The 14,091-nt window shown below is 40.0% G+C and overlaps 1 protein-coding gene across 3 annotated transcripts in view; it reads left to right on the top strand.

The window, feature by feature from the left end:
- Positions 1–11,074, top strand: part of INF2 (inverted formin 2) — a 58,258-nt gene extending 47,184 nt beyond the window's left edge. Inside the window, exons 17-23 of one of the 3 annotated variants that reach the window (XM_075282633.1) lie at positions 213–333; positions 862–1,026; positions 1,577–1,679; positions 2,953–3,099; positions 5,084–6,190; positions 7,199–7,252; positions 10,187–11,074. In XM_075282633.1, the coding sequence (XP_075138734.1) occupies positions 213–333; positions 862–1,026; positions 1,577–1,679; positions 2,953–3,099; positions 5,084–6,190; positions 7,199–7,251 (1,696 nt within the window). In that variant the 3' untranslated portion in view covers position 7,252; positions 10,187–11,074. Of the gene's footprint in view, positions 1–212; positions 334–861; positions 1,027–1,576; positions 1,680–2,952; positions 3,100–5,083; positions 6,191–7,198; positions 7,668–10,186 lie in introns of those variants that run through there. The other 2 variants (XM_075282635.1, XM_075282634.1) reach the window with 2 other exon arrangements.
- Positions 11,075–14,091: the final 3,017 nt, after the last annotated feature.

A 14,091-nucleotide genomic window follows, 5' to 3' on the forward strand; every position in this document is an offset into this window, starting at 1 on the left:
GTCAGGTTTTTTTGGCTTTAATAAATTGGCCTCTAGATGGTGCAGAGGTAGCTGTCCTTATCCAGGCCTATAGACTGAGCGGGTTGAAAGGTCTTTTGCCATAGAGGATCAGTATAATAAATGGCACATGGTATATGCCAATCTTGTTACATATTTTATCATGGGGTCCCCCCCCAAAAAAAAAAAAAAATCACCTCTTTTTTCTCTTTCAGAGTTAACATAGAAAATATTTACTCTGAAACCAGTAACAATATTAAAAGATTAAAAGAACTGCAAAATAAGCTCTCCAAGTCATCCAACGACATGAAAGAACAGTACGAGAAATCAATTCAGGTGGGTTTTGTACCAGTACAAGTCAAAATTTACTGTATGATTTCTTCTAATAGTTTCAGAGTTTGTGCTTTTGTTGTTTTGTGGGTTTGGCTAGTTGAAGTAATATTTCCATCCTTTAACTTTGCTTCTTTATTAGCTTTCTTTATATCTTGATATAATAAATGGACTCTTATACTGAAATCTTCTCATTTTCTTCCCCATCATTTTACATTTTGAGGTATCCATGACTATTTAGTAGCTGGTCAAGCCCAAAACATATGGGAAAATCTGGGTGAATCCAGTTCATTTGTGGGTGGTACTTTGTTCTCATTGGGACATAAGATGTATTTTCTATATCACAGTCCCACACATGTGCATAATAGTAAGAGAGAGACCACAATGTATGGTATTCTTTAGTCCCTGAGTATACAAGCCAAAGGACTTTCTTTACAACTGAAGACATTAATGGCTTGCATATTATTGCAGAAAGTCAAACATCTACAGAACATGTATAGTGGTAATGGCTTGACTCAATGCTTTTTTTTCTAGGACTGTGTTGATGCACTGAAGGGCTTGGAACAACAACTGGAAGATCTTTCACAGAAGAAACAGAAACTGGCAGATTATTTATGTGAAGACGTAACCAAACTTTCACTAGAAGATACTTTTGGAACCATGAAAACATTTAGCGACCTCTTTCAGAAAGCAAGGAAGGTTTGTAGATCTTCATCTCCCTATAGATTAAGCTTACCTTCTGCTCGCACTCACCATTGTGTATCAACAACCCCTTGAGCCTTAGTGTGATCTTCTTCCAAGAGCAACAGGCAAGTGGTTTGGCTCAAAGATCTCCAGGAACGTTGAGATGCAATTATACAAGTTAGGGAGCCTGCACACAGAGTTTATGCCCACTCATTCTGCACGTAAACTCGTTCAGCGTGCGTGGCGTAAAAAACAGATCCCATTGACTTGAATGGGTGCCGGCATACGTGCGCTCCCCATTGAAATCAATGGGAGGCTTTTTTTTACCTATTGCTTTCAATGTGATACGCGCATATGCCGGCACCCATTCAAGTCAATGCGATCTGTTTTTTACGCCGCTCACTCTGAACGAGTTTACGTTGAGAATGAACGGAGCGTAAACTTCATGTGCAGGCTCCCTTACTAAGTAATTGTCTAACACTGGTTTGTGTCACTGGTACCACCTCCTTGTTTTTGTCCCTTTTTTTGTATATTTGATCTTTTCTTTTTTATTTTCTCGGTTTAGGAAAATAAGGATAGAAAAGAACAAGCCGTGAAGGCAGAAAAGAGAAAAAAACAACTTGAAGAGGAAGAAGCAAAGAGACAAAAAGGAGAGAATGGAAAAATTAGTAAGTAAATATTTGCGAAAGTTCTTACTGTATACAGTATTTCAGTTTTCACACAAAACAGTAACAGTTTGTTATAGAAGTTTCACCAGGAAAACAAAACCCTATGTATAGATCATATTGGGCCAAATTTACGTGATAAATTGAGTTGCACTGTTCAGGAACCTTGTCTATGAGTCAGTCAGTAAGGGTAGCGGCTGTTCTGATGGTCCCCTGAACATGCACAGTGAAATATCCTTCATCTGGCATGCAATAACTCAGCCAGTATAATAATCTGTAATATAGTACAATATAATGCTGCATTTCACAGAAGCAGATGGCTGAACAAACAATTTGGAGATTCCAAAATTTTGGAGAATTTGCATTAGTTTTATTTTGGAGATATTTCCTGAAGGTTCTCCCACAATATATGTAAGGTTTTATTTACACTTCCAGATTATCTACTGTAATATAACAGCGCCATTGAAGCTGGATTGAAATATTTATCTAAATTACGATATTTACCAAAAAGCACATCTTAAAGTGATTATCCAAAACTAAGGCTAAGTTCACACGGGAAGTGTAATGGCGGATTTTGGCACTGAGAGTGATGCGGGGAGCTGCGTCACTCTCTGACCAAAACCCGCCTGCCACTACTGTCGCGACTTCCGACTGTCACGGCTTCCCACTCTGGAGTAGGCTCAAATGAATGGGCTGACTCTGGAGGTTGCTGCCGACAGGCGGACGCCGCGGCACAACGAGCCTCGGAATCTGCCTGAAGAATGGGTAGCCCGCTTCTTTTTTCCGTGAGCGGCAACATGCCGCTCACAGAAAAAAGTAGCCTGGCGGTCTCCATAGACCACCATTGTGAGGAGGCAGATTATGACGTGGATTACGCACCATAATCCACCCCCTCTGTGCCCGTGTAAACGAGCCCTAATTGTCAATGTCATGTCCTATCCTCCGCTCTGCACTGACTAGCTGTTTTCCGCACAAACTCTACCTCCGAGGATAGATCATTCATATTTAGTTTGGATAGCCACTTTTACTTCTGGATGAATTATATGATATGAACGGTCAGTGATAAATAGAAGTCGCACTAAACTTTACATTTGGGTATTTCACCCTATGTAATATACCACTTATTATTTTATCCATATACCGGTACCATTCTGGCTTATTTTTATTTCACAAACAATTTGGTTTCTTTGTATGACATTTTGTAATTTTGTTTTCATCAAACATAAATATTTGACCAAATAAGTGATTTTTGAAAATTTTATTTTTGTTTTTAAAGTTCGGAAAGGCGCAGCAAAGTTAGAAGAAGGTTGTATCATTGATGCTTTACTGGCTGATATCAAAAAAGGTTTCCAGCTCCGTAAGACAGCAAAAAACAAGCCAGAACCTGAAGATGCTCAAAAGAACTCAAGTAGTGATCTAAATGGTAAAGTTACTACAAGGAAACCAACTCGGTCTCCTATGCGAATGCATCTCTCAAGCTTGGCTTTACAAAAAGACTAACCAGTGGTTTGGGCCCTGCTTCATCTGGACTGCATGCCTTCCATGCTCTTATGTATTATTTTGCATGCTTTGCTTCATAAAAAAAAAACTAATATTTAAAAAAAAAAATTCATAAGCAAAGTATTTCAGAAAAAATACTTTGTATCTTGCACATAATTTTGTTACAAATTTCTTTTTGCTGCTTTGCTCCTATTTTATACATGCTAATCCCTATGTGTTATGTTGCATGAATTAAATGTGCATGAGATCAGGGACTTTTTGATTCCCGCATTGAAAAAATATATATTGTGGTCAAGAGTGCTTATATGTTTTCAAAAAGATTATATTGTTTGTTATCAAATTAGTACATGGTGATTTTCAATATAACTTTAGTTAACCTACCTTACCCTAGAAAGCATTACAGACTAAGTTCCTAGTTATAATTTTCCTCTACTTGTTGGCACCCTTGAGGCCTTTTCTTAGCATAAGCCATCCCAAGAATGGATCCTTCATTGTTTGGATAGGCACAGGGCCATGCATATGACTAAGGCTGTGTCGGGTACTGCAGCTGGGTCTCATTCAGTTGAACAGAGCTGAAAATGCAGTAAGGGCATAGCTACAACGGCATGTATGGCACTGTTCCTGTGTACACAATGAAGGGATATGGTATTTTACTCTCTTCATCTTTTAAGTGGTCAAAAAATGCTTATACATATTGACAGTCAACTCTATGGATAAAGAGTAATTGTAAACCTTGGGCAGTCTTTATAGAACAGGGCTCTTGTTTAATTTATTGAAATACAAGCTATTCCTCCTATGCCTAAAGGGAATAAAATTATTTTTGCTACTTGGCCCTTTTTGTTTTGTTTTTCAACTTAACCCGATTTATTGTAAATGTAACCCTTTAAAGACTGGGCCTGTTTTGAGCTTAAAGGGGCTCTATCAGCAAAATGTTGCTATATGAGCTGCACATATGCGTGAATAGCCTTTAAAAAGGCTATTCAGGCACCGCTAATCTTATTTTAAACCCCCGTCCTGTTTTGAAATAAAACTATAAAAATATATATGTAAATTATACCTTAGCATGCACAGCGGGCGGTCGTGCACGATACTACGTCATCTTCTGGAACGCCTACCTCTTCTTTCTTCTTCTTTCGGCGACGTCCTCCGGTCCTGGCTCTTCCCAGCTTCATCTTTATCTTCTTTCGGCAGTTCAAATACAATTGGTTGAAATCCAGCACGTGCACAGTAGCGCTCCCTCCGGAGCTTCTGCACACACTCTGGCGCCATTTTTCTCCATGGCAGTGCCGCCGGAGTGTGCGCAGTAGCTCCAAAGGGAGCGCTGCTGCGCACTCGCCGGATTTCAACCAATCGGATTTGAACCGCTGGAAGAAGATGAAGATGAAGCCGGGGAAGAGCCAGGACCGGAGGGCGTCACCGAAAGAAGAAGGAGGAAGAAGAGGTAAGCGTGCCAGAAGATGACGTCGGTGCTCGTTCAGGTATGATTTACAATGGGTTCCCTGTTTTGTGTATCTCATTTTGATGGATGTGATGTCCTGCTCTGCCAATTCCAGTATTCACTGCATAGCGCTTCTATCTTCTTCTCCTGGTCTCTTGTTGTGTCTCACAGCTTGAAAACTTGATCTTCTCCTGCTAGATTTTAGGAGCAGGAGCATTAAGCCAGTGCCATACATGTACAGGGCTCCAGTACATGCCCTGGACCAAGTCTTGGCTTTGATGTGATTAACGTTTTGTTTAGAAGCTCTGCTTGAACACAATTTCACTTCTTGCCTCCATGTTTATGAAAGTCTTGCATGACTCACTGATATGTAAACTAACCCAGTGAAGACATAATCCAAGTTCTTTGTGCTTGTGTTACTTTTCACATGAATCCATCTAAAAGTAATGTCTGATCCTATTTTACAAAGGCAAACCAGGGCAAGTAAAGGATGAAGACTCAAAGTTGGGTACAATAAAGAACTCCTCCTCGGCTAATAGTGAAGACAAAGCCAACCCATCTCCTGCCATTGTGGCCATTAAAGAGCAAAAGGACCTGCCAGTGAGTAAGCCAGCTAATAACATGAGTGAAGATGGAAATACATGCGCGGCGAGTCAAACTGCACAAAGTTGTGTTGGAAATGGCGATAAAAAAGAGGCATTGACCACACCTGCTGCCCCAATTGTGACCACAGAGGCTTTGACAATTGATGCAGACAAAGAACATCTTTCTGGTAACACTAAGCAGGACCTCGCTAGTGATTCCGATACCTCAAAAAGTACCCATGTTGCAGCCAGCAATACGGCATGTTCTCGGGATGCTGAGGGGCCACACAATTCTACATGTCAACTGGATAAGCCTCAATGTCAACCAGATGAAGCAGACTCCAAAAGCACAACATTTATGCAGGATGTCCCATGTGACAAGAATAATACAACTATTGAATGCTCATCGGTAAAGGAAAAAACATTGGTTGACTCTCTTCCCCCTTTGGATAGAGTGTCATTTGATGTTTCTTCTCAGGAAATATCATTGAGTGACAATTCTATTTTAGTACAAGATGATAATCCGCATCAGTCATCCCTAACAAACCAGGAGGAGATGGTTGGTGGGTCTCCATTAGATACGAAGAGTGAGGCTGTTTCCACACCCATGAATCAGAGTGAGACTTCGGACAATTTGTCTCCGGTTCACAGTCAAGAGGTCACTGATAAGTCCACACCCATCCAAAATGAGACTACTGATAAATCCCCACCAGTTCAGAACAATGGACCTGCTGAGTTTCAGAACTCAGAACCAGTTCAGAATGAAGAAACCATAGATACTGTATTAATTGAAGGAGCTCTGACCCATAATAGCAAGGCATCAGTAGAAGTGGCTGAAGAAGTCCCACAAGCCAAAGAAAATGTAATAAGTGATGACTCCATAAATAAATCTTCTGAAACTACAACAGATTTACAAACTTCACAGGACTCAAAGGTCAAAAGAAGCTCAACAAAAAGTAAAAAGAAAAAAAGGAACTCCAAAAGTGGAGAAGGTAATTTCATGTAAAATAATATTTAAACTTTTCTCCCTTCAGGTTACAAACCTAAATGTCTTATAAGATCAGCAGCCTCAAACATGAAATACCAATTTCTGTTAAATAATTGTGTTATCTGTTTTAGATTCACAAATGTTATAGTGACAGTTTTATACAGCCATAGCCAGGTTTTGGTTTATGGCTCTGCGCAACGTCTGGGTTATAGGGCACCCAAAAAGTCTACCTCTGTATCCCTCCAATTTCATGTTTAGGGTTTACAGAAGAATTTTTTTCAGGTTTTGTACATTGCTCTCAGGGAAAACTTCCTTAAACATGACAATAGACAACATACGAGAAAGAGAGGTTTAGTTATATGACTAAATATAGTAAAGGGGCTTTCCAGGATTTTATTTGATGGCCCATTATTAGGGTAGGCCATTAGTATCTGCCTTGAACGAATCAGTTGTTCAGGGTTTCTCTTGTTACTAAGAAGCCAAGAGCAGATGGCTCCATACATTGTATAGTGGCCATATGGTGTTGTTGCAGCTCTGCTCCCATTTGAAGCCCTTGGGATCTGAGTTGTAATAGTCTGCTCAGTCACTATACAATGTATGGAGTCATCTGCTTCCAACCCAGTACACTGTATAATATTGGGGCTGAAAGTAGTGTAATTGGTGTCTGTAGGTTATCCCCTTTCAAGTGGATAGGACTGAGCCGCAAGGCCAGAGACAGTCCCGGAAAAGGAGTGGTGGAACTATTGAGGGAAAAAATAAAAAACCCATTGCCAAGTATGCCCATTGGAAGGGATTGGGCCATGAGATGCTAGACTGAGGGATATGGTAGGTTACTGGATTTCTGGCTGATCAGAGTCCTATTTTCTGACTCTTGTATTGCTATATATTTTCAAAGCCAAAATTCTCTAAACTGTCTAAGCCATAGGAAAGCCGCCCAGGTATCACATACTATAACCCCTCTTTGCAGTAACTGTTTCTATAGCAATATTAAATTTTTTCTCTCACAAAACAGAGGTTGAAGGTGACTCTGGCACACACAAAACAAAGAGTTGTGTGGTACAGTAAGGTATGTATGGAGGTACAGCAGGCTTTATGTTAACTAATGTCACATACTTCCACAAACTCTCACTCCATGCGTTTACTACAAATCGAATTACAAGACTAATCATATCCTGAAGTGTTCAGCTACTTGTATTCTATGTGCCTTAGTTTATGTGACTTACAATTTAATGGATGCTTATATCTGTCTCCTACCCCCAATCCAATGATGATCAATCAGGAGTGGAACAGCCAGTGGGGGTGGTGGTATCTCAGGAACTTAATACCCAACCTAGGAGGAACCGGCCATATTATGCACAGTAGTCGTATTCATGTGAATGACCTGCATTCACTTTGGATTTCCAAATGAATGGATAAACTTCATGAATATCAACTGACAAAATGGTTGGCCTTACAAGCTTGGGTTGATGGGTAAACCTGTAAATTGGGCTTTTTATATATATATATATATATATATATATATATATATATAAAGTTGTTTTGCTTTGATGAGTTGTGCGATTGAATTTTATCTTGGCAATGCTTATTGAACATGATTGGGTTTCCATAGTGTTTTTAGGTAGATGTATTGTCTAGATCTTGTCAAAGATGACAAAGACAATTGAGCATCGTGACAAAATACACCATAAGCTGGCCATACTCATTAGCCAATGACTGGACACAATATGGCTTATCACCCATTTATATGAACACCCCCCCCTCCAACAAAATGAGCGATTAAACAAACTAATCCAGAAAAATTGACTGAAGCTTGTTCAAAATGGCAAGTGATAGACCAAATTTTCCATCCAGGCAGATCACATTTTTGGCAGTTAAGAAGTCTTCCTTTGGCTATCAATATTCTTCATTTACTAATTTTACAATGATCAGCAGAAATGGTCAAAATCATCCATATCTAATCAGAATTGAAAAAAAAAAAAATAATCATCCATATCACACTTCTATCTCATGTATGGGCAGCTTTAAAGGGATTTTACCACTAAAACGCTGTTTTGTGTGCTTTAGACGTCAGAACAGCCTTTAGAAAGGTCTCCGCTGCTCCGTTCCTTACAAATACCGGTTTTTACCGGTATGCTAATGAGTTCTCCACAGCAATGAGGGCGGGCCCCAGTGCTCAAACGGCGATGGGGGCGTCCCCACTACTGCCCGAGAACCCGCTCCGGCGACGCCTTCTGCTTCAGCTGCATCCTCCCCTTCTCTGCCGTCTTCCTTCTTCGTCAGCTCTGACGACTGCGCAGTCAGCTCTGCCAGCGAGACACTGGTAGAGCCGACTGCGCAGGCTGGCAGGCAGCGATATTTTCAAGGCCGCAAGGCAAGACTGCGCAGGCGTCAGAGATGACGAAGAAGGAAGACGACAGAGAAAGGGAGGATGCAGCTGAAGAAGAAGGCGTCGCTGGAACGGGTTCTCGGGCAGCAGTGGGGATGCCCCCATCGCCGAGTTGCTGCGGAGAACTCATTAGCATACTGGTAGAAACCGGTATTTCTAAGGAACGGCGCGGCGGAGACCACATCTAAAGGCTTTCTAAAGGCTATTCCGACGTCTAAAGCACACAAGACAGTGTTTTAGTGGTAGAATCCCTTTAAGTCTATTTCAGACAACCATAACCTGTCTAAATCTTAGCATCCTAGTTATGGCTGCAAGTTATGGATCTCCCACAATTAGACAGATCCAACACTAGTTCACTGTAGAACCCAATGATGATCAAACTTTGGTTCACTACCCCAAAAAGTTTAACACTAAAATGGACCTGTCCATGTGATATGGGCCTTGGGGGTCGTCTTACTGTAGATTCCATAAGACTTTTTTCTTTTTGATGCTCATCAATGGTGAACAATTTTCTATAAACTGTCATTGGTCTTAATGCAAAAGTGGTACACTGGGTTCCAGTGCTGAGACTTGTTCATTCTGAAATTTTGGGGGTGTCTTAGCCATTTGACTTCCACAGATAAGACATTTATGACGTACATGATACGTCTTGATCTATCATGTCTACTAACCCCACTTGGCTTGTTCTACTACCGTACATACTATTTCAGGTATGTCAAATTTCTATTGATTATATTTCCCTCTGCTTATACTTTTAAAAACGCTCCGTGTCAACATTTTATGTTTACATACAACAATACCTTGTCCTTTGTCTGTGCTGTCTGATCTGTAACCTCAGCAATGACCCTATTATAGCCATGGACACTATGTAAATTTGAAACTAGAGCTGGTTGTAGGAAGGTCCAGTGGCCATGCCCACAAGTTTAGCCAATATGCTGATATTTTTTTGCAGTTTTAAGGTGAGTTTTAGATGGTCTATTGGGAACACAACGTACAAACTGAAGTTACTTTTGAGGTTTACAACTTTTCAGAATTTATAAAAGCAAAAAAAAAAAAAAATCACCCAATTGAATAAATTTTATAAAATTCTAAAAGTATTCAAATTTTGTCTGGTTAACATTTATTGCCCCATTCTGTCACTCTATTAGGGCATGTTTGGCTAATAGTGAATATATCTTTTTTATTTGCCACAGCCAAGAGCTGTATGCCATTCCAGTATATAGAGCGCTCTAGGCAGCAATAACCAGCTTGGATGTCTATTTCTATGAGAATCTTAATTTTTTTTTTCCCCTATGGGTAAAACACAGGTATAGTATTCCTCTCTCAAGAACCACTCACATCAACGAGACCCTCTGAAACATGATTGTGAAGCATTGAGAGACCACTAAATTTAGAAGTGGTTAAATAAAAAACAAACCTGTTTAACCCCACTTAAGTCATTTTATAGATCAATGAGATGATCCTGCTGCACGTTCCAGCAACATTTCATTCATCATCTTTTTCATTTTCTGTTTTACCAAACATCTGTCAAAATGGATGTTCAGTGCCGCTCTGGTTACACAAACACAATACTGAAAGTTGCTTTTCTGATCTGTGTCTTTAACTCCATTGTAGGGTTCAGAACGAGGAAGCTTCCCAAGCCTTGAAGACCTTGGAAAACTCCTATCATCCCTGACATTTGCTTTCCCTTTAAATTGATATCACTTTGCGCTTCTTGGGAAACTTGCTGTATATAACTTTTTATTTCTTGATTTTTTTTCTTTTTTTTTGTATATAGTTTAATGTTCTTTAAAACGGTTTGCCTCCCATATATAGAAACATGTCTCATTTTTACATATGGTTCATGAGAGCTGATGTATCCCTGAAGCTACTTGGCCAGGAATTTAAAAAAAAAAAAAAAAAAAAAAAGAAATTCTCGCAAAGTATTTCCATCCTCTTTTGCTGCAAATTGTGAAAGCTCTGCACTGTCTGTATTTGCCTCTACAGTATAGTTTCTACATGGTAGCAGCTTGTGGCTGTTGTCTCCATGATGTACATTTTGCCACACTAACAAATATCTGTTAAGCTTCATCCCCTTATCGGAATTTCTAGATGGGTAACAGCTGGCACATATACATGGTCAATAAGGGATGAATATGTTTTTAACCTATAATTTTTTGCATCTATGATGGACATGTTAGTGTAACGTATGTAATATATTTAAGGGATTGTACCATTGAAGACACTTCTATGCTATCTGTCGAATCCTCAGAAATTAGGAGAACGGGGGACCAAAAGTCCTCCTGAAATCTCCTTGGGAATGGAGTGCCATTTCTCCATTCAAATCTATAGGTCTGCCACAGCCCCATAGAAGTCATAGACGTGATTGGAGCACTGCTCAGGCAGGCACATTTGGCACTTCATTAACAGCAGACTTTTGGTTGCTTGTTCTTCTAATCGCTGGGGGATCCCAGCGGTCTGAACCCCATCAATGTGACACTTCTTGTATTTTTAATGGAGCAGGCGCTTTAAAGGGAGTCTATCATTAGAATTCCCTTTTTTTTAATTAAGTTCACATAGAAATAGCCTTTAAGGCTTTTCTTCTCTTTTATTATTCTGATCCGCTCAGCCGTTCCTGAGAAATAGCTTCTTTCTTCCATACATAGATGAGTTTTCAGACAGCACTGGGGGCGTTCCCCTGTGCTATTCAAAAACTCTCCAGGCCTCCATCTTCTTCTTTGCCACTTCTCCCGTGTCACCTTCGTGTCCTCATCCAAAAGCGCCAACTGCACATGTCCGTCTGCCTTTTTCCTGTGGCATCTCCCATTCAGAAAATGGCCGATGGACATGTGTAGTCGGCCCTTTTGGATGAAGACACAGGAGAAGAAGCGTTCCAGATGGAGGCATTGCTGGAGATTTTCGAGCAGCATAGGATATGCCCCCAGTGCAGTCTGAAAACTCATTTACCTCTGGAAGAAAGGAGAAATTTCTCAGGAACGGTGTCATGGGTCAGAATAATAAAGGTGAGAGAAGAATAGCCTTTCTTAAGGCTATTCTTACATGTGCTTAGTTAAAAAAAAAAAAAAAAAAGGGAATTCTAATGCTAGAATCCCTTTAAGGTTAGGATTTTAGAATTGGCTGGGTTTTTTTTTTTTTTTTTTATGGTACCCACCTCTTGTAACTTTCACCCTTGAGCTGTTGCTGAAACTAAGCATGGCTTTTTCTAACATATACTGGCAACTGACAGCTGCTGTAACATATATGGCCATGGACCATGAGTGTGATCGGTAAACAGAAAACGGACCGACGTTATTATGGGTAGAAAATGTAACATTAGTAGCCATATCACTGTACTACCCTTAAAAAAATTTGACCTAAGAAAAGGTGTTGTAGACCCTTCAATATGGGTGATGAATTCTCCAATAGCACTGTATAATATATTTTCCTCCTTGCTTCAATTACAAGAGCACAAATATCAGAAATGGTGGATACTTGGAGTTCTCTATACTTCCTATAGATTAATGTATGGTAGTGTAATAATAATCTTCAAAGCGTTTATTGATTTTGCAGTCCAAATGACATATAAGGCTTGCTTGTATGTGGGATTCTGGGACCATCAGAACTCTTGAGGCATAAACCAATTTTTTCTTTTTTTTTTTTCTTATTCCAACTTCTTTTTACCTATATAAAATGGAGATCTACCCACTCAAGCAGATGTTTAACTAAGCGCTTTGCTCCATTTTATTCTCCGCAGTATTGTACATGCATGACAACTACATTCCTTTGCATATTAGTATCCTTATAGTGGTGACAGGGGACCTACTTAGGACAATCACTGTCTTCATATGATTATTTTGTATGGAATTCTGATATAACCCATATAACAGTTTTCTAATTAGCGCACCTTATATTATATATTGCACTAGTGTATACATAGAAAATAAGATACTTGGATAATGAATGAAATATTGCCATTACGATCAAAGGTGAAGATGGGTATAGCATCGCTCCTGTGCCACAGAGCTTGTTTACATGGCCATATATGAGGTTTGTGTTCCTCATCTAAACCTCATTCATTACATATTATGATGGGTAGGTCTATACTTATAAGTATATGGGCACAGTAACATTTTGACATGTCACCAAAATGTGTTACTAGGAGACATGAACTGGAACCCACACCAGGAATGAAGGGATGGCAGTCTGGTGTTGAATTCTGCACTTATAAAGGCATTTATCCACATGAACAACCTCTTTTCTAGATGCTCGAGAGGAGTAGGTACATTAGCCCCCTCACACATTCCAATGAGCCATAGCAAAAAGCTCCTGCGTAGGGAAAACCTGGTCTAGAAGTCTCTCATCTCTGCCAAATCAGTTTTCCCTACGCTGTGCTGAAGAGATCCAACCAGATCGAAACAGCGCTGTCCACAGGTGGGATTCTATTCCTTACTAGTTTGACTAAACCTCGCATCATAGCAATAGGCTTGTTGAAAAAGTCATGCATGTTGTTTAAGAGGGCTACCCCTAGAGGGCAGCAAGCAGAGGCACTGTTTTCCTATTTACATCTTGGAAAACAGATTTGCTTATTTTTCCCATAATCCCCCAGTGGAGCGAAAATGGCTTTGTAAGACTCCATACGCCTGTAAAGGTGCTCTCTTCATAAGGAGTGATATTATCCCCAGAACCAAAGCTATATGGTCAGTAATACATTTGAAGAACTACAGTGGCAATGGGCAGCTTCATAGAGCATCTCCTGGTTATATATAGATTGAGTGCTGGGGTGAGAGAAGTGGGGGTAGTGTTCAGCTGGTCTTTAGGGTGGCTTCTTTCCATGAAGGGGTTGTACATTTTATGCCGTCTCTTAACCTTCCCCTTTCGTAAATCTCACCAACCAATCTGATTGTTGTTTTCAGAATGTAAGTTCCACTTGGTTGGTAAGTTTCTGAGCAATCATAACAATTATCATCACAAGTAATTGACAGAATTATTAATTGTTGTTCGTAAAGACAAGAGCAATCGTCTATTCATGTGTGCTAGAAATGTACGTAGTACAGGAAAGTATGACCCACATTAACTATTATGGTTACTTATAGCTAGACACTGGCGTAAGCGTGCTGCATCTTTTGCGCATTAAGTTTGGACTAAAAATGTTTCACTTGTTAGAAATGTTGGTGTAGATTCTCAGAGGTCTTGACTTAAATGTGCCAAGACGCACCAGAATTAAGTCGAAAAATGATGGCTCAAAATAAGCCAACTAATAGGCGATATAAAGGTAGACTAGATTATATGGATACGCCAGATTTATCATTCAGCATCACGCACTGGGATGAATCTAGCGTGTTTTCAGACTGCCTGTCTAAGTTTACGCTGTCTACGTATTAGTGAATCTGGGTCAATAGGTATAAAACACACTGGGACATACCCTACGGCCGGGGCTCCATGGACCGGAAAGGCCGCAATTTGCCCGCAGCAGAGACGCTGCGGGAAAAATCACGACATTGTACAGTGCAGGCAAAGTGGATGGGATTCATGTCAATCCC

Source organism: Leptodactylus fuscus, chromosome 7, assembly GCF_031893055.1.
Source record: "Leptodactylus fuscus isolate aLepFus1 chromosome 7, aLepFus1.hap2, whole genome shotgun sequence".
Lineage (NCBI taxonomy): Eukaryota > Metazoa > Chordata > Amphibia > Anura > Leptodactylidae > Leptodactylus > Leptodactylus fuscus.